At 39.4% G+C, this 21,578-nt stretch overlaps 2 protein-coding genes across 3 annotated transcripts; both read right to left on the bottom strand.

The window, feature by feature from the left end:
- Positions 1-777: 777 nt before the first annotated feature.
- Positions 778-19,973, bottom strand: LOC141444563 (uncharacterized). 2 transcript variants are annotated; one of them, XM_074110124.1, is made up of 6 exons: positions 19,840-19,973; positions 17,923-18,068; positions 8,925-8,994; positions 5,687-5,862; positions 4,449-4,608; positions 778-2,285 (listed from the first exon to the last, which is right to left on the bottom strand). In XM_074110124.1, exons 1-6 carry the CDS (start codon positions 19,883-19,885, stop codon positions 2,188-2,190), a joined length of 696 nt encoding a protein of 231 aa, XP_073966225.1. In that variant the 5' UTR covers positions 19,886-19,973; the 3' UTR covers positions 778-2,187. The 2 variants fall into 2 exon arrangements, with proteins under 2 accessions (XP_073966225.1, XP_073966226.1); XM_074110125.1 differs by having other exon boundaries at positions 17,923-18,059; positions 19,840-19,969.
- Positions 11,906-16,536, bottom strand: LOC141444666 (uncharacterized). Its single transcript, XM_074110247.1, has one exon. It carries the CDS (start codon positions 16,200-16,202, stop codon positions 15,015-15,017), a length of 1,188 nt encoding a protein of 395 aa, XP_073966348.1. The 5' UTR covers positions 16,203-16,536; the 3' UTR covers positions 11,906-15,014.
- Positions 19,974-21,578: the final 1,605 nt, after the last annotated feature.

The following is a 21,578-nucleotide window of genomic DNA, read 5'->3' as shown; positions in this document are numbered from 1 at the left end:
TATTTTTTTAAAGGCACTTAAAAAAGGCTTCATATTTTCCAAAGCAAAAATTAATTACGATAGGGGCATAAAAGGTAAGTATAGTTAAAGTTTAGGTATGTCTTTTTAACGTGCCTTGAGACTTTTTGTACTTATTTTTGCTGCTCATATTATATCGGTTTAATAAAATACATAATTTCCAATCATATCTATTGTTGGATTTTAAATGATAATTATTTATAATCCAATTACTTGATAATATGTGACTTAAAAAACCTTATTTTATTTTTTTCTTAATAGAAATTAGACGGATTACGAATTAATCACTTTGGTGTTTTTTTTTTTAATTTCCTGTTAGATATATTGGTGGATTCAGCTTGCTGGTCTAAAAACTAAATTATTGAAACATATTTTGACAGAAAACACCTATTTTAGGGTTCAATTTTTTTTTACTTACCATCTTCTGGACCCAAGTTTTGGTGGATTCGAAAATATAGGTTCTTAATTTTACACGTAAAAGCCGTATACAAAGAAATATCCTTAGGTATATCGAATTATTTCCAAAAAAACAGTAGAATGACCAGGCTAGAAAGTTCGACTTTAGCGACATATTCATTTGATAGGAACTTGTATAAAAATTGATGGACCACTTATTTGGCTGATGGTACCCATACATACATTACGTTATGTATGGTACATACTTATCCAAAATCGTAACCTCACTTTGTAGGTATCTTTTATTTGAAAGAATAAAAATAAAACAATGATATTAATTTAGTTGCTCATGTTTTTATTAAAAGTGTGGTTGTTTGCTTGATAGACGATGATGGTGTTGTTGATGTAAGACACGACACAATGTTTGGTAAGTATTCATTTAATTCCACAGCCACTTCGACACTTCAACACACAAATTAGCCACCATAGATCTGAGTTTTTCAGAAGTCATGTGCGAAATTACATTTGTAATTGTAAAGCAATTTAACGTTACAGCCTAAGCCCTCTCATTCTCAGAAATGGATTGTGTGTGTGCAGTGGGAATAATAACCCTCTCTCTACCTCTCTATCACTGCCTCTCTATTATGCCTTTACCAAAGACGATGAATAATTCCTTATTGATTTATCTACTCTTCAATTTAAAGTACCTAAAGGTTTTTTTAATGTTTCAGGCTCTTCTGTCTCTTTCACCCGTGGTGAACCCTCGGTACTTGAGCGGTGGTACTCTTCTTGCGCGGCCCGTGTCCCGTGGCACTTAAACATTTGACACCGATAAGTCTCTATGGCCTTTGAACGAACCAGTGCCCAAACTGGAAGCTCTAACACATGTAGGTATCTATACGTAGTATATTTTATTAGTGAACTAACATAATTTGCTATTCTGCGCGCTTGTATTCGCGTGCTTGACCGAATCCGTAAAACATGATGGCGCGTAGTGCTGTGCGGCTTCCGGCTAGGGATGTGCCGTGACGACACTACAGTTCGAAAAATAATCAGTTGTGCAAGGTCCCCCCGGATTGCTACCACCATCTTGCTCGCTAATCCAGCCGTGAAGCAGCAGTGCTTACACTGTTGTGTGTCGGCGTGGAGAGTAAGACAGCCGGTGAAATTACTGGCACTTGAGGTATCCCATCTTAGGCCTCTAGGTTGGCAACGCATATGCAATACCCCTGGTGTTGCAGGTGTCTATGGGCGGTGGTGATCTCTTACCATCAGGAGACCCTCTTGCTCGTTTGGTATCCAGTCGAATAAAAAAAAAAGTTAGCTTAGTGCCCCAAACGCAACAAGAGTTCATAGTGGTAACTGCTGATAACAGTATCTAAACCAGCACGTATACAACCTACTCATATTTCTTTCTCGTCTAACCATAATAGTGTGGGATATTGTTGGATAGGCCTTTTAAAGGCACCGCCCCTTTAACAGTAAAACTGTTGCTTTGAAATTTATCAAGAGTAAATAGTAACTAAAAAGAAATACTAGCTTCACTTATAAAATATATCTACTTGGGAAATTCCGTATAAAATTCATACAAAATACATAAAGAAATATTACTTGTTTCATACGGATAGCATGATTTTATTCATCGCCCCTATCCTGGGAGTCATGTCCGACACGCTCTTGGCCGATTTTTTATACTTATAAGATACTTAGGGGGAAAATCAGCAAGCGGGTCGCGGATAGAAAGCAATAAATAAATAGGGAAGCACTTCCCCTTTAGCGCTTGGCTGCGTTATTTCTCTGTCGCTTCATGTATTCAGCTCTGTATTTCATCTTGAGCCTCTCCTCTTTCGCCATACGAATGATCACTTGCTCTGAAAATTAAACAATTTCACTGATTAATATACAATTAGGTATGTCTTTAATACATAAGAAAATGTAGTTCATAAGAAAATTTTAATTGTTACACTACTTTTAAGAAATACGAAATAGTTGAATGATGACATTAATAATAATATTGAAACTAATAATTTGACATTGAACATTATTAAAATTAAATTTAATTTAAATTTCAATCTAATTAAGTTACGAAAATTCACAATAAATTCTTATTACCTATATTAGCATTGTATTATAATGACATCACTCCTCTAATCCGTGGATATAAGAATTATTGGAGTAAAATAGTTTAAGGATTATAATTTTTATACCCTAACAGGGTGTCGTGTACCTACTATTTAATTATATGTCACCTAATGTAATGAACATGACTTATAAATGAATAAATAAATACAGTATTTAAAAAAATATTATGCTAACTGTGCATAAAACTTAGTTATAAATTTTACTGCCTACTTAAAAACTTATAAGACTAAATTGAATCTGAAAAAGGCTCCCGTGGTCGCCATGGCATCTTCACTTTCAAGGTTTGTGTGTGTTCTTTTACAGTGTGAACACACACTTGTATCTCAAGAGTTTACGATCAAATTACAATACAAACTTATTTTTTACTAACCTAGCTTAAAATCAAACAAACAACCCCCTTTTTACCGACTTCAAAAAAGGAGGTGATCAATTCGGTTGTATTTTTTTATGTTTGTTACCTCAGAACTCCGTCATTTATAAACCGATTTGAATTTTTTTTTCTTTCGTCGAAGCACCAAATCAGGATCTGATGATTGGATCCTAGGGAAACCGAGGGAACTCTTCAAATATTGTAGGGAAACCTATGGTAATTTGGATATATTTAGTAGACATTTCTGCATTTGCTCTTGAAAATCATCATTTAGTCAAGTGGAGTGGAACTGATGATGAAGACCACAGTTGACCACCGGAGCTACTACTCAGTAACAAGTATTTCACGGGTTGAATTTCAATTAGTTTAACACAGTTGCTAAGCAATTTATGCTCCTTCTAATGCATATGGTGAAATGGAATGGGTAGTGAAGCACCAGAACTCCTCAATAACGAACGTCTCTGTATCGGGAAAAGCAATTTTTCGTAAAAGGTAACGAGCAGTTGACATTAAACTATTGTATCTTAGATTATATACACTAAAAAGCATGTAAAAAATGTTATAACAAAAAAATAACCGACTACAAAAAACCATGAAAATAATTTTCTACTTGTCTGAAGTCGGTGCCTCAGCACGAGCCAGCAGGCGTGATTGAAGCCCAATGTACCTCTAGTATTTAGGTGCAATGAGGTAGACGACTATAGGTCCACACCTGCTGGCTCGTGCTGGGGCACCGACTTCATACTGGTAGAAAATTTTTTTCATGGTTTTTTGTAGTCGGTTCAAGTTTTTGTTATAAAATTTTCCTAAGGCAAACACGTCGTCAAGTGACGTCACTGGCAAGTACAGTCAGGTTGTAAGTAAATAAATAATAAATAAATAAATATCACGGGACAATACACACCAATTGACCTAGTCCCAAAGTAAGCTTAGCAAAGCTGTGTTATGGGTACTATAAGCAACGTATAAATATAATTATATAGATAGATACATACTTAAATACATATTAAACACCCAAGACCCGAGAACAAACATTCGTATTTTTCATACAAATATCTGCCCCGACACGGATATCGAACCCGGGACCTTAAGCTTCGTAGTCAGGTTCTCTAACCACTAGGCCATCTGGTCGTCTTTAAAAAATAATTACGATAATTTAACCCGCACCTAATATGGCAAGTGCTTGTAAAACGAAAAAAGAGCGCTCCTTCCAGTCCTAATCGTTGGCGTTCCACAAGCACTTGCAATATATGTGCACGTTTAGTTTAATAGTTTTTGTTATTGTTAATTTTTTCGCCAGCCCTGGAAATACAAAGAATCCTTTTGACGATGCTGATGATAATTTTGAGTTTTATAGCTTACTTACTAATTCCAGGACGCAGAGATCCAAAGTGGGCCTTCAACACCGGATTACGCCACGCTTTACGATCTTGAGCTTGCTCTTACCAGTCTTCGACCCCAAGGTCCAAAAGGTTTTCAGGACTTTTTTGATTTTGAAGCTAGAAAATAACAATGAACCAACCCACAGCCTCCTGCGAGGGTCCGCCGAGGAACTCTCCGGGTTCATCTGGGTGACGAGGGTCGCGCGTGCGCAGCTGGCGTGCAAAACTCGACGCTATATACTTCTTTTGAGGGGGGGGCGTGTACACGAACAGATCTTCATTTGGCACCTTCAAGAGTATCTGTAAAACGGGAGCTCCAAAGTTCGCATACTTAATTCCGCTAGTCATATTGAATGTATTTTTCTGATTTTTTTAAATAATCATGCCATGCATTTTATAGAAAAGTATAGGTTAGGTTAGGTTTGTTTTATAATAATTCTGAGCAATTATTGGTTTCAGAAAAAAAAAGAGTTATTATGACAAACGATCGTCCTGACAAATATTACATTCGGACTTTTAATAAGTATGCGAGCAATTCTTGTATATATTATATTTCGTGGATCTCGAAAAAAGCTCCAACGATTTTGATGAAATTTGGTAGTGTTTCGTGTTGGTGGGGTTTCGGGGATGAAAAATCGATCTAACTTGGCCTTACCTCTGGGAGAACGCTTATTATCGAGTTTTAGCCCGAGTTGAAGCCGTGGTGGCCTAGTGGTTTGACCTATCGCCTCTCAATCAGAGGGTCGTGGGTTCAAACCCCGGCTCGCACCTCTGAGTTTTCGAAATTCATGTGCGGAATTACATTTGAAATTTACCACGAGCTTTGCGGTGAAGGAAAACATCGTGAGGAAACCTGCACAAACCTGCGAAGCAATTCAATGGTGCGTGTGAAGTTCCCAATCCGCACTGGGCCCGCGTGGGAACTATAGCCCAAGCCCTCTTGTTCTGAGAGGAGGCCTGTGCCCAGCAGTGGGACGTATATAGGCTGGGATGATGATGATGATGAAAGCTTGGTCGCCCAGATATTGTTATTTATCATACAACCGTCAGTAAATTTGACGACCGGATGGCCAAGTGGTTAGCGAACCAGACTATGAAGCCTGAGGTCCCGGGTTCGATTCCCGGCCGGGGCAGATATTTGTTTGAATAATATGGATTTTCAATATGTATTTAAGTACGTATTTATCTATATAAATATGTTTTATCCATAGTACAAGCTTTGCTTAGTTTGGGACTAGGTCAAGTGTCAAGTGTCCCATGATATTTATTTGTTTATTCTATAACCTGGGATCGAACCGGGACCTCAGGCTTCAAAGTCAGGCTTCCTAATCCCTGGACAGACCAGGCTTGGGAGCCAGTCTTTCTGTGATATTAATACCTCCACAAGTTGTTCTATTTCCAGCTGCCTCTCGACTATAAACTCCAACACTATAGCGTAATGCAGCGGTTTAAAACTCCTCTCTTCTGGTTGATAAAAACTGCTAATGTTGTGGAACCTGTTATGCATTTGCCTGTACATCTCCATCTGGCGCTTGTATTTTTCTTTTATTTGACCTGCGGCATTAATATGTACCCACAGTCACCCAAATTGATTCGTAGGCCATCACAGAACGTCATTTGATACACATTGCTATAGACAAATACAACTACTTATTTAATTTGACAAGGTTCTATTGTGGCTTAGGAATCAAATTGGTTGACTGTACCTGTCAAACATGTCCCTCAATATGAATAGAAAATTGATTAGGCGCAACCCACACGGAAGAGGTATGGGACTTGAATCAGTTTCCATACTAAATGTAAAGAAACCTCGCGATCCAAAGCAGACAGAAGAGACGAGGCGGAGTCCTCTCGTCCCACGCGTCTCTTCTGTGTGGCTTGCGCTCGCGCCTGATATACCGGGAGATGGTGACACAAAATATTAAATCATTTGTACCAGTATGGCGGTTCTTCAGTGGTCTAATTACGGAATGACAAAAAGAAAATGATGGTCATAGCGCTGGTACCGGCGGCCCAATGAGGGCTGTCGCGTATGAATTCGCCGCTAGAGGCGCTAGTGTAGCGTGAGGTCTCCGAAATGTCAAATCTCATAGTTTTTGGGCGAGCTACGCGGGTTTATTTATAATTAGAATAATTTAGTGAATATTTTGCAATATCTGAAATTAATTATGGCAAATATGCGTTCCGGGGCAATGAACGTGTGTTTTGAGACATTTTGTCTTTCGGAAACCTTTTTCCTCCCTTTTTTCCGAACAAAACGGGGACTATGCAACACTGTGGCATGCTCGATATTTTTATGGTACGGTTTTAAGGTGTATTAAATATGATTTTAATGTAAACTTTGTTTTCACGTCCGTAATAACAGACTTTGAAAACCATACTTAAAAATCTCACGCAACAGTGCGCCATCTAGTGAGACAAAAAACGATAGCCCTCATTGCGTGGGCGTTAATCGAACGTGTCGGATAAATAACGAGTTTCGAACAATTTGTTCCACAAATGTAAGTAGGTTGTAGCATAATGCCATACTTCTCCGGTGTGGCTTACAGCCCGCCATACCGACGCGAATACATTAATTAAAAAAAAACAATTCAACCATTTGTTCCAGGCTAATTTTTGGACAGCTAATCATCGTCGAGTAGCCATTCACGAAATACACCATGCCATACTTTTCTGGCGGTTCCAAATGGCCGCCATACCGCCGCAACCAGAATTGCATTTGGATTTCTGGAAAGTATTTGATAAAATGGTGACCGTTAAGTATTATATTTCTCATTCTTCTAGTAAGGGGAAAAATTGCTGCCCTACTTGAAAAACATTGACGGAGAAATTACAGATTCGTTTCTGTTGGTATCGCGGTTCTAACTTAACCTAACCTTTTCGTGATGCGTCGAGCATGTTCGATCATCAATAATGAGGGTTTTTCAACAGGCGAAATATCGCTAGATGGCGTTAGTAGTAACATAGATGTCTAGTGTCGCTGCTTAAGTGCCTAAGGCACTTGTCTCACCGCCGGCGAGGAAACGATTGGCTATCGACTATTTTCTCGCTCAAGAAACGAACAAAAGATATAAGATCCTGTGTGAGTAAAAGAGACACATATATTAATAGTTAATCGCTGGCTGTTTACACTGTCGGCGAGAACTCGCTCTTACATCTTTTGTCGCAGCGACAAGAGCTATAAAACTCGCTGAGCTATAGATACTCGCTCAGCGATGTCAGCTTGGCGGCCGCCCCGCACGAGCGAGTCGAGTGGAGCGAGTAATCGCCCGTCGCACGCGAACACTCGCTTACAGCCCAGCGACAAAACCACACTCGCTTCTCGCTGCTCGCCCACTCGTTTCTAGTTACTCGCTCTACTCGCTTCTCGCTTATCGTCGGCGGTGGGACAAGTGCCTGAGGTTCGTATGCCGTTTCAGTCTTGCTTGCGATTGGCTCATTTAGTTATTTAACCAATCACGAGCGCGATGTAAACGTCAAACGGACCTCACGATACTAACGCCATCTAGCGATATTTCATCTGTTGAAAACCCCTCATTCGTTGTCTGTCTATTGAATAAAAGATGAAATGTATTTCCAATTAAATAATAATTCTTGGTTATTTGTTCTAATAATGAAAAAAATTTGAATGATTAATCGATACATGTATGTGTAGAGTAAATATTTGAACTAAATATTATATGAACCGTTTTCGATTAATTGAAGTTCGGTTAAAAGTTTCCCGATGGGTGCCCTTCGCAAGGTCCAAATATGTAACGTATGGCATACCTACTTCTTTTTTTGCATTAAGATTTTTTTGTATACATATTTTTTCCTAAAGCACTTTTTGTCTATAATTGTTTAGTCTCAAATTTTTATTACTAAAATGTTAAATCCATAATATTGTTAGATCACTTTATTATTTAGTTTAATATTCAATTTCCTAAAAAAAATAAAAAAATGAATGAAAAGAATTAATATTTTGATACTTGGTTAGGCGAAAAAATAAACGGAATCCCCCGCAATAAAGAAAACCCAGGTAAAATGATTGCTCAAATATAGGTTAGGTTAGTATTGTGTCAAGGCACGAAGCCCCATTACTAGGCGGAACAGGAGCTCCGCGAATTCGCCTCAGTCTTTAAATTCATATTTTGTTTTCCAGACGTAGAATTAGTGGTAGCAATATACGGAATGACAATTTTATACCCATAATACATTCGATAAAACAATGTAATACCATACAAATGTTATAGGTACTAAACAATTTTTCGACCAAAATATATTATGAAAAACAATTTCGACCGAACAAATTTTGACTTTTCAATAATTCGACGAAAAAGCAAAAAATTATGTTACGAAAAATTTAAATGCAAAATAATTTTAGACAAGTCGATATTAGACTTTCTCGATATAATAAGTTCTATCGGAAAATAATTCCTATGCATATCGTGAAATGGCGCAATTTCATGAATTGGTTCCACCATCCGCCGTATCGTTCAAAACTCACCGTTTGACAAAATGCCTAGGAGGAATTTTGTGATCTGGCAGATTTTACGATCGACCGCCGACATATCGACCGATTTATTGACCAATAAAATGGAGCTTTGAGAACTAAATTTTCATAAGTCGGTTAATACCTAATATTGTCCCAATTTCGAACAGAAGGTGGCCGCCATGCTCCTCCCGTAACCCCTCTGTTTGCCGCATCTGTGGATAAAACAAATCTACGCAGGTACAGTCAAGGGCAAATAGACCGGATGTGCCCTTCAACAGGAGCAAATCCATACTAATATTATAAATGCGAAAGTGTGTTTGTGTGTTTGTCCATCTTTCACGCCGTAACGGAGCGACGGATCGACGTGTTTTATTGACATAGGCTTCTTTTTATATACTATTAGCGATATGCTGAGCCAGGACCTTTTTATAGCGGCAACACTTCTTATTGTTATATTCACTAATTATGTGTCATTGCTGTTATAAATAAATTATTTTCTTTCTTTTCTTTCTTTCTTTCTTTCTTTATTATTTTTATATACTACCTTTATATACAAAGACCTATGGATGATGTGTGCCAAATGTACAATAGTACGAATTAAATATTTTTGAATTTGAATTTGAATTTGAATTTGAATTTATCCCGGAAAAATGCACAGTTCCCGAGGGAACAGCGCGCGACAACCGAATACTACGCGGGCGGAGCCGCGGACAAAAGCTAGTATAAATATAAATATCATGGTACACTTGACATCAATTGACCTAGTCCCAAAATAAGCAAAGCTTGTACTATGGTTACTAGGCAACGGATAAACATAGGTACTTATGTAGATAAATACATAAATAAATATATATTAAACATCCAAGACCCGAGAACAAACATTCGTATTAATCATACAAATATCTGCCCCGGCCGGGAATCGAACCCAGGACTTCAAGCTTCGTAGTCAGTTTCTCTAACCACTTAGCCATCCGGTCGTCTTTAAATAATTAAAACATAGATTTTTTTGCCCGAATAAACATTAAACCTACGACAACATAGATCGTAGGTACTCGTCACATTGATAGCAGTACGAGAGCGGCTACATGTACACACACCACACACAACACTTGGCTGTGTTAAAGTGATGTTTGTTTTCCTTACTCCACTGAAACACCAAGGCGATGTTCCTCTGCAATGACTCTCAATCAGTTCTCTGCTCAACCCCATGTGCCAGCTTCAGATCATCAGCATACAAGAGGCATTGAGCCGCCCGAAGAACAGATTTGAGATCGTTAATCATGATACCGAAAAACAAGGGCCCCAAGATGGAACCTTGACTGACGCCAGACCTGGTGTGGTAGGGAGTCGAGACAAAACAACCATGTCGTACGAACTGCTGCCGATCGCGCAGATAGCTGCCTAAAAAGGCTAGCAACTTGTCAGAGAATCCAGTTTTATCAAGTTTGCCAAGCCGTACGTCGTTATCCACGCGATCGAAAGCCTTCACAAAATAAAGGACATCGACCTGAATACCCCTATCGAGATGCACGGCAATGTTGTCTGTTAGTACCAATAGGTTTATGTTGACCGAACGGCTAGGTCGAAAGCCGTGCTGAGCGTCACACAAAAAGGGTCGCACCTGTAGAGACAGTCTGATGAAGTACGGCCTCAAATAGTTTGCCAAGACTGGGAAGAACAGCTATAGGTCTATGACTCTCAACGACAAAAGCGTCATTTGTCATCGGGATCGGTTTCACTAGACACCTTCCAAATTCGAGGATATGACGGGGAAGAGAGCGCTTGATTGAAAATATATTGTACGGGATCTTTAGGAACTCCATACAACCCTTTACAATATACTCTGGTAAGTTATCAGGTCCAACGGAACTATTGGCCTTTAGGCGCTTTATCCCAGCTTCAACCTCTTCCAATGTAATTGATTTAATATCAATGCAGTTGACACTAGGCTTTGTATCGGTATTTTTCAACAAGTTCGGTTCAAGAAGCGGAATGTCGGGTAGAAAGACTCCGGAGAAATAGCAAAAGCACCAGCTACTTACATCCCTACCGAAAAATTCTTCGTCTCTATACGTTACCCTAGAAACAAAACCACCATTTGCCTTGAGACTGCTTAAATACGTGCCAGAAAGAACGGGGATCGATTTTAACTGTGCTTTGGATTCGCCTAATGAAATGAAGCTATCATAAGCAAGCACCAAACGCTATATTTGATCTTTGATCTCAGAAACTCGAACTTTTTGTACATGTCTTTATCCCGCGTAGCTTTCCAATGCCGATGTAGACCACTTTCCGTTTGATGTCGCTAATTAGGTCAGTTGTGAACCACACAGGGTATCGTCTACTCGGACTTGTTGGATGGACGTTTCCGTTTAGAAAGAAAGAAAGAAGAAAGAAAATACATTTATTCGGAAAAGTAACAAACTTGAACGATTACATAAATAAATAACACAGACAAGGAAAGCAGTTACGATTCACGAAACGGACCCACCTCAGCATAATGCCGGCTCAGGAGCTAGCGCTGGTCTTCCGGTGGGACCGTGAGGCCGTCATTGCAAGCTGCGCGCACGACCGGACCGTGTCTATTGTGAACGCGACCGTTTAAAGTCAGCGCTACCAACACAAGCATGTCATGTGCATGACATTGACAACTGACACGGCCAACCATACGCTCAGCAAGCAAGACGAAAAACAAACAAACAATAACAATTTTCAATTACAAAATACAATATGTAGCGATATTAATCGAATAGTGTGAAAAAATGGTTAAAGTGGTATTTTTTATAAGGATTAGAACCTACAAATAGTTTCAAGCAACAGTTGCTTGGCTAATCAAGACACACAACTCCCAGAAGATCAATGTCATTCTGAGTACCTACTCAAGATAAACAAGACTAGGTGACAAAATAAAACAAATAAAAGAAAACATAAACCACATGACAATAAATAAATTAAAGTAAAAACAAGAAGACAAGAAGAACACCCATGTCAACACCGGATGGGACGTACTGCTCAGGTATGTACTAAAAACAGCTGGTGTCATGCATTAACGTTTCTTGATCTTTTTGATGGGCGTAGATAATTTTTTTAAGACTTGTTTTAAAACTATGTATGTTTTTCAGGTTCCTAATTGGCGGCGGGATGTTATTCCAACATTTAGTTGCAACATAGCGGAAACTTCCTCGGAAAGTAGCGGAAGCGTGTTGCGTTGTTACCAGCTGTACACTACATTCCCGAGTTCTGTGCGTTCTGCCACTGGACAACCATGACAACTTTTCAAACAAATATGAGGGAGCCCTGTTCTGTGATATTCCGAACAATAAACATGCCAGATGAAGCTTGCGGCGGTGTTGCATCTTAAGAATGCTATGTTTATTTAAAAATGGTGTTACATGGCCCCTTGGTGGAATGTTGAAACAGAAACGAGCACAAGCATTTTGTACACGTTGGATGAGTTTCTTTGTTTTGGCTAGTAGCCGGGGACCAAATACTATGTCCATATAATTTAATTTTGACAGTACAAGTGACTCAACCAGCTGTACACGTAAGGTTTCAGTTATGAATGGCCTGATTTTGTATAGTATTTTAAGTTTATAAAAGCAATTTTTAACAGAATTTGCAATGTGCTTCTCATATCGAAGATCACAGTCTATTAAAAGGCCTAAGTTGCGTGCATCATATACTCGCTCAATGGGCTCACCCATTAACTTAATATCAATAGCTGAGCTGAGCTTGGTCAACTGTTGTTTACTACCAAGAATTAAATATTTTGTTTTTGTGGGGTTAAGTAGTAAACTGTTCCTTGAAGCCCAAGAAGCTATGTTTGCCAAATCTGTGTTCAACTTTTCTACAGCACTATCAATCTCAGATGGCTTACAGGATATATAGACTTGTATGTCGTCTGCATAAATGTGGTATTTGCAGTGTGCAATGAGTGACCCAATATCGGCAGTGTATAAAATAAAAAGAATCGGTCCGAGTATCGATCCTTGTGGTACGCCTTTAGCGAGACTAATCCTTTCTGATACCCTAGAGGACCCATTATTAAGGTTCAGTTTTACATGTTGACAGCGATTACTAAGATAACTGTCAAACCAAGCCAGTGCATTTTTGTCAAACCCATAGTAACTCAGTTTGGACAATAAGATATTAATGTCCAGGCAGTCGAATGCCCTAGAGAAATCAAGCAGGACAAGTATTGTGCACATTCCTTTAGCCTGAGCACACAACACATTGTCAGTGACGTCAAGCAGGGCAGTCACTGTACTTCTGCCCTTCCTAAATCCTGATTGAACGTCTGGCAAAATGTTACTGCGCTCAAGGTATTCAGTTAATTGAGTGCATACAGCTTTTTCCAATATTTTAGATATACATGGCAATATACTAATAGGTCTAAGGTCCTTCAGCTCAGATGGATTTGTGTTCTTAGGCAAAGGTCGCACAATTGCCAACTTCCAGAGGTCAGGAAATGTAGATGTCAAAATAGAGGTATTTACTAAATCTGTTATTGCGTCTAAAGAGTATGGCAAAGTCATTATTAACATATTTAAACTAATACCGTCACATCCTTCAGCATTCGATTTCAGACTACTAATAATTTTCATTATTTTATCTGAGCTTATTGTATCTATATGAAATATGGAATCGCTATACCTGTGAAATTCAAAATAAGTAAGCTGTGATAAAGTGACTTGTGATGATATTGGCAAAGTCAAAAAATGCTTGTTAATTATATCTGGATCACTTAATAAAGTGGGCAGTTCAGCATTATTCTTAGGTAATATAGTTGATTTTAGATTTTTCCATAGTAATTTAGGTTGTTTAATTTTATTGCTTATATTTTGATTGAAATAGGCGCATTTCTCACTAAATAGTGCTTTATTCACTGTTGATTTTAAATCTTTATAGTATTTCTTTTTACTATCAGAGCCAGTTTTATGAAAGTCAGCTGCAGCTTTATCACGCATGCGCATCATGAGCTGCACTGTGTCCGTGATCCAAGGGTAAGAAGAATGTTTGACAACAGATGTTTTTAAGGGTGCATGTAAGTTAAATAAAAGGACTATTTGTTCACTCAATGCAGCAACCTTCTGATTAATGGTACTTAGCTGTGATATTGAGTCCCACATTACACTCTGCAAGTCCATGTCAAAGCTTGCGAAATTGATGTTTTTCAGAGGTCTGTATGTGATTGTATAGGGCTTTGGTCTATTTCGCTTGACATTAAATTCGCATAGCACTAGGCAGTGACCATACAGGGAGCCTAAATGTTCAATGGCCGTGCTTTTAGCGCGCATGTCAGTGCAAACAACATCCAACAGCGTTTGACTAGTGCTTGTGAAATGTGTAGGGTCTGAAATCAATTGCGTCAAGTTAAAACTAGATATGAAAGTATTAAATTTGGAAACCTTCGTGTCAGTGGTAGTCAATAAATTTATATTAAAGTCGCCTAATACTATTAAATAGTCATAATTGGGTACTGAGCTAATTGAGTCTGACAAGGCATCGAAAAAGATATCAACATCCATCCAGGGTGGCCGATACGCCGTACCTATAACTAGTTTCATCCCATTAAGTGTCAGTGTTACCCACATTTGCTCAACAGCTTTGTGCCGCGGGTCTATCGGGTGAGACCAGGTGCGGGCGTTAATATCTCGTTTAATATAAAAACCTACGCCTCCTCCCCGCGCGCGTGTGCCCTGGGGTCTAGGATTATGTCGCAACCTACATTTTGGAAGTACAGGCGCCCGAGTTTCCTCTCCTACCCTCAGCCAGGTTTCATTAATAGCTAAGACATCGATATCATGCCGAGTGCAAGTCGCTATAAAGTTGTCATGGTTTGTACCAAGTGAACCCGCATTATACAAACCTATCTTTAGTTGTTTATTAATCATTGCACATAATGACACATACGTGTGTTGAGTAGTGGACTGGTTCTCTTTTAGAAGTAAACAATGAATTTAAGCGTGATGTCGTGTATAGTTTATTTGAGTGTAGTGCAGTGTAAAATTCAATAGTGAACGCAGTAATTGTGTTTAAGTGAGTATAGTGGAAGTTGAATAACATGAAATGTATCTTGGGATGTTGTGCTTGATTTACATGACCATAAACAACCATAATCAACAAAAAGCGGAGACCAATGAGTGCAACATAATATTTAATACTGTTTTTAAGAAACATGCAAGTAAAACGTTGAGGCTGTGAGAGTACATACCCGCGCAATACGTATTGTTCAAACATTTTCGACACCAAAAACACGAATTAAGTCTTGTTCAGTGCGAATGCGGTACCGAGGCGATTCCGTGCCCGGTCGTTGCCGTACATATACCCGACCGTCCCTAGTCCACGCGTATCTCCAGCCGAGGCGATCCTTGAGTTCGCGAGCCTTCTGGAACAACCGTCGATTGTTCGGGGTCAGCCGCTCGTTGACATAGAAGCGGCCACTCGGTCCGGGCAGGCCCGCGCCCTCGGTGGTCGCCCCGCGGCGCACCCGCGCCGCCTGGAGCAGGCGGTCCCGCACAGCGCGCCGCGCCAGGCGCACCACGAGCAGCCTTGGCCGCGGCGCCGGCCCCTGGACGCCCTCCTCGAGTCGCGAAGCGCGCCCAACGCGCACCGCATCCACGATGTCGTGCTCAGTCAGCGCTACTCCCAACTTCTGCCCTAGGGTGGTTATCAGGTGCAGCGGATTTTCACCGCTGCGTTCCGGAACACAGGACACCTCTATGTCGTTGAGTAGCATGTCCTGGTCGCGATCATTCAGTTCCATTCTCAACTGCCCAATGGTACTCAACATAGCCTCCGGGTCGCCGTTGTCTACGCGTGTCTCAGGCTTGCTCTCCAGCAGCTCCACACGCGCACAGAGCGCGCTTATGCGCCCGTCACAGCCGTCGATCCTCAACGCCAAACCAGACATCGCCTCGCGCAGCGCGTGGATCTCGTGGCTCATCGCCCGCATCTCCTCACGGAACAGACGCAGTTCAGTAGTCAACAGCTGTATGTCCGTGACGCGGGTTGCATCTAGCCCATTTCCGGGTGGGGTAGTGTTATGATGGTGCTGGGCTGGTTGGTGCTGGCTGTCTCTGCTAATTAAAGCCCCGGTCTCCCCTACGTAGGACACCTCCATGACGGAGCTGTCGCCCTCAGACTCTTCAGGGCTCGCGACCACCCGTGGCCGGCCGGCCCCCCGGTTCATGTTAATATTAACATTGCCGCCGCGCACCGGTGTTTCAGCGTTGCCCCTCTTTGGTTCAAGACTTTTGCACTGTACGCACTTCCATGAGGTCTTCTCCTCTGGCCCTGCTCTGGAGTACATCTCCTGCGATACGTTCGCGCAGAGGAGATCATAAAAATTGTGGCAGTTAATGCAGTTCAAAAATCTGCCATCAACGACTTTATTTGAACATCCCGCACAAGCTGGCATTGTGAAGTATATTTAATGTCACTGTGTTAAGGTCGAATATCCAGCAACCGGCACCGAGCTCTCGTCCCGTGCGTAAACGCCGCAGCTAACAGCTGATTTGTTGACGGCCGATCAGCTGACCCGCAAAATAACTTTTTATTTAGTTCCGTTCGATTTAGGAATCGTGAATTAAACAGCAGATTTCGCGCACCACAGAAAATTTTAGGCACCACAAACAATGCGTACTGCCAATCACGGTTCTTACTTTGCTATATTTAGCTAATTTAGAGATAATATCAACTTTTAACCATTTATTTAAGCAATAATAACAGAGCGTATGTTATGACAGTTCGAGCGTAATGGACGTCCAACGTTTAGGTACGCAGAGGTCAAAAATACTATATAATGTATTGTAAAATGTGTCCACAGCAATGTCCACACTGGCACTGAGAACTTCTTGCCAACTTACTTCGGAGATTAATTTATACATGAGCTCAAAATCACCCTTAGCAGTTCCAGTCCCGGCGTGCGTCTACATTGCTGGGATCCAGACGCTCTGCAGCCGGTCGTTGCGCAAAGCCCTCCTCCAATGAACCGAAATCTACAATGGAGGGTGGTATGTATCAAGTCTGGTGACCAATCCCTCGCCCGCCATCTCTGAGACCACAGCGACGCGCTCAGAACTATCACAACATCCAGTCTACTACCATGCACATTCCTTACCTCGTTCATCTCATTCAAAACACAATCAGACAAGGAGATAACCATAATAGCTAAGTACACTGAGATGTATACACCGGGTTTAAGTTCAAGTCACCAATCACAAGCACTACCCCCGTGTCAATCACCGACTACTTCATAAGGATAACTATGACATATTTTTTGGGAATTCTCTCTCTCGGGACTAGGAAAATCCTAGAATTTTAATTCAACTGCTGGATCTAATGGTTAATGTTCATAAATACTCACTACGACTACTACTAATACTACTATTACTACTACTACAGTACACCAGTACAGTAGTAGTAGTAGCACCAGCAGCAGCAGCAGCAGCAGCAGAAGTAGTAGTAGTAGTAGCAGCAGCAGCAGTAGTAGTAGTAAAAGTACCAGTAGGAGCAGTAGTAGTAGTATTAGTACTAGTACTAGTAGTAGTAGCAGCAGCAGTAGTAGTAGTAGCAGCAGCAGTATTAGTAGTAGCAGTAGTAGTAGTAGGTAGTAGTATTAGAAATAGAAATAGAAATAGAAATAAGAAGAAATAAGTAGAAATAGAAATAGAAATATTTATTCGCTATTCGCACAAAACATAATAAAAATACATAAAAGAAAGAAAAAAACAATAATATGCGAACTCGCGAAGCGGTCCCAGCTCAGCATAGTGTTGGCCGTGTAGGCCAAAGCTGGTCTTCCGCTGTGACCGCTTGGCGACTTCACGGAAGGCGACAAAATTTCCTAAAAAATAACAAAACAAAAAGCAATTAAATCAAAATACAAAACTAATTACTTACAAATAAAAAAAAAAATAAACAAAAACAAAACACACAATGGAACTAAAATAACACAACATTAAAAACACTAACCACTTACAATTTGCACTGGCATAGACCACCGACGTCGATATGACACGGACAATCTGTCGATTGCCATGTCATATCCCATCTGTGGCCCATGCCGAGCGATGCATGCGATGTATTAGGTAGTTGTATTTTAGTATTTCACTAAATAAATACAACAAACCCCTCACCCTATGATTTATATCTCTGTTGATCTCTTTGGCAAGCTCAAATAGCTTGAACTTCTCTGCACTGCCCATGTAGTCCTTTTCATTATTAGCAAAATACATTTCACCAGGGTCCCACTTAGCATGGGTCCCGTGCAACCCTGAAAGAACTTACAATGTAATAGGTAAGTACAATAATAGTACATTACTGTAGAGGCCGGCAACCCCAGGTTCCGGCCGATGCTTGTATAGTGCTTTTCTCAAATATTACATGAAATAAAATAAAAATAAACAAGAAATTAAGCTGGCGGGACGCTGGTCTGGCCGCCCTGTTGTGTGGCTTCTGGCGGCGGTGCTGGGCGTGGGCCGCGTGCATGTCGCAGAGCGCGCGTTACCGGCCAGCGGCCTGCAAGGTTGTATGAAATCTCTTTGCAGGCCGCTGGAGTGACCGCGCGCACGCCGTTTCATACAACCCTCCAGGCCGCTGGCAGGCAATGCGACCGTCTTTTGTTTCAACGCGCGCTCTGCGACACGCACGCGCGCCCACACCCAGCAACACCGCCAGCAGCCAGCGCGACACACGCGTACACAACACCGCGACCAGACTAGCGTCCCGTCAGCTTCATTTCTGGTTTTTTATTTTATTTTATTTCATGTAATGTTTGAGAAAAGCACTATACAAGCCTCGGCCGGAAAGTGGGGTTGCCGGCCTCGTATCCCTATTCGGCCTCGCTACGCTTGGCTGTCTATATCTGCTTGGCCGGGAATCCCCTTCTTCCCGGCCTCTACAGTAATGTACTATTTCAATGTATACTACTCAAAAGAAAATAGTAAGGGCCACGGAGTTTTATTGGTAAAACGAAAATACTAATAAATGTAATTCTTTATAACATTCCTTGCCCAGAAATGGTTTTATTAATACTACATAATACAATACAAATAATTTAACGATTAAATTTTGAGGATCAATAATTAACCTAAATTCAAGTTATATTTGAAAATGTTACAAAACAAAAGTAGCTTAGTTATGCAAGTAGAATCGAACCTTGAATTTAAAGTCAGAGACACCCTGTACCTAGGTATATCAAAAGTTTAGAGCAGAAGTTTAGCCATAATGACACGAGATGTTTAGCCACCAGAGCAGAGCGAGGTTGGCTATAGTTCGAGTTGCATTAATGGTTATTTAGTCTCACGTTAAACACTCTACTTTTCACTTTGAATGCGAGGAAAAAAAACGTCTTGTTCAAAATTACAGTATTACTTTTGAAAAATAAAGGTACGCTCGACTAATAGACAGGCCATCTGTTCAAAATTCAAATAAATAAATATTATGGGACACTTGACACCAATTGACCTAGTCCCAAACTAAGCAAAGCTTGTACTATGGACACTAGGCAACGGATAAACATACTTATATGTATAGATAAATACATACTTAAATACATATTAAACATCCAAGACCCGAGAACAAACATTCGTATTATTCATACAAATATCTGCACCGGCCGGGATTCGAACCCGGGACCTCAAGCTTCAAGCACAAGTTTTTTCTTTTCTTTTACTGTTTATAGTGACGCTTTAAAAGCTTGCATATTTAGCCAACAGTTTCAAAATTGAAAACTATTTTTAAACTAATTGGACTATGCATAATAAAATGAATGAATCCTTAATACAATTGCATAGATTCATATTCGTATTCATTAATTGTGTTTCATGAAATTATTTTTTTTTTTTAATATTTTTGCACAGTTGTCATTTTGAGTTTATTTCCACGCCTAAAAATTCTCCATTCACATACACCGTGTTGGCTGTTTAGGGGTTTCCAAAGAAAATTTTTAAAAAAACTTTAATCCCTAGCGAGTAAAAAGGAGCTTTAGTCCCGACATGCAGAGACTAAAGTAACATTTTAAGAGCATGAGAAGTGAAAAAATAATTACTTACTTATTAAAATGCATATGCCTAATGTCCAACCGATTTCTCGCTCCATGATTCACTAAAATAACCAATTGGAAACCATTGAAATAACTTTATAGTAATCTATCAACATTTTACGATTAATTAAAATACCACAAACGGGACTTATCAGGCTAAACACACAAATAATATTTACTCATTATTACTTTTTATTTATTGAATTATGAGTGAAAATCATGAAAGTTTTAAACATTATATTACGATTAATCAACAAAATAATTACAGATCTATTTGAATATTGTTTTTCCATCGTATTTTTAACCGACTTCAAAAAAAGAGGATTCTATGTTCCAATGTTTGTATTTTTAGGGTTCCGGAGCCAAAATGGCAAAAACGGAACCCTTATAGTTTCGCCATGTCTGTCTGTCTGTCTGTCCGTGCGCAGCTTTGCTCAGGGACTATCAATGCTAGAAAGCTGTAATTTTGCAAGGATATATATGTAAACTATGCCGACAAAATGGTATAATTAAGAATTAAAAAAAAATTACGGTACCTTCCATAGACGTAAAGTGGGGGTGATTTTTTTTTCTCATCAAACCCTATAGTGTGGGGTATCGTTGGATAGGTATTTTAAAATCATTAGGGGGTTGCTAAAATGATCTTTCGAGTCAGTGATTTGTTTGCGAAATATTCAACTTTAAAGAGCAAATTTTCATTAAAATCGAGCTTCCCCCTCCTCTAAAATCTAAACCGGTGGGTGGAAAAATTTGAAAAAAATCAGGATGGTAGTAAGTATATCAAACTTTCAAGGAAAACTATGACGGTTAAGTTTGCTTGAGAATTATTAGTAGTTTATGAGTAAATAGCAGCCTAAGGTATAAAATATACCTAAACTTGGAAGATTCCGTATCAAATACGAAATCCTTACAAAAATAATACTTAATTTTTTCGTAATGGCTACGGAACCCTATTTCGGGCGTGTCCGACACGCTCTTAGCCGGTTTTTAGGTTCCGTAGTCAACTAGGTGTTAACTTAGCTTAACTGAATACCAGAAAGTAGTTTGCTCAGAATCGAGAGTAAAATCTATTACACTATGTTTTAAATTAGGTTGTGTTTGTGTTTTTATATCTCTTTTATTGTGCCCGGTCTAAAAGTTACGACTGCAACAGGCGCCAATTGAATATTTTAGCGATATTTTACTCTATTTCGATAATGTCGCCATTTTGCTGTTAATGTGTGATTTTCTCATGATTTTCTTCTAAGAACGTCAAAGTGAATTAGAACGTAGAGTTAGAAATGAAGTAGAATTACTGATTTAGCAAAATACACGAATATCTATTAAAATATTGAAGGTATTCAAAAATAAATGCAATCAACTGACTTAAAATGAATAAATATTTTTGGGGTGTCTGATTTAATGAAATGAATGATAATGATTATGATGATTATTATGATTATATTGATTAGGTACGTATTGATTGTGATTTTAAATTAAAATTGTGATTCTAATTTTTTTGAAATTTAAATTGTATGGGTTTAAAAATGCCTGAATAAATAAATTTATTATTATTATCTATATTTATTTTCAATCCTAGATCAAGTTTTTATAATACCTAGTTATAAAAAGTAAAATACAAAAAAGTACAAACAAAATAAAAATATTAAAAACCTAGTCAGAATGTTTTCATTTTAAAACAGATACTTATAGCAGACTGGTGTAATGGCGGTTTCGTTATTTTGATTTTCAATATAATTATCGTCGATT

This window comes from Choristoneura fumiferana, chromosome 30 (genome assembly GCF_025370935.1).
Source record: "Choristoneura fumiferana chromosome 30, NRCan_CFum_1, whole genome shotgun sequence".
NCBI lineage: Eukaryota > Metazoa > Arthropoda > Insecta > Lepidoptera > Tortricidae > Choristoneura > Choristoneura fumiferana.
This window is presented reverse-complemented; position numbering and strand designations above follow the sequence as displayed.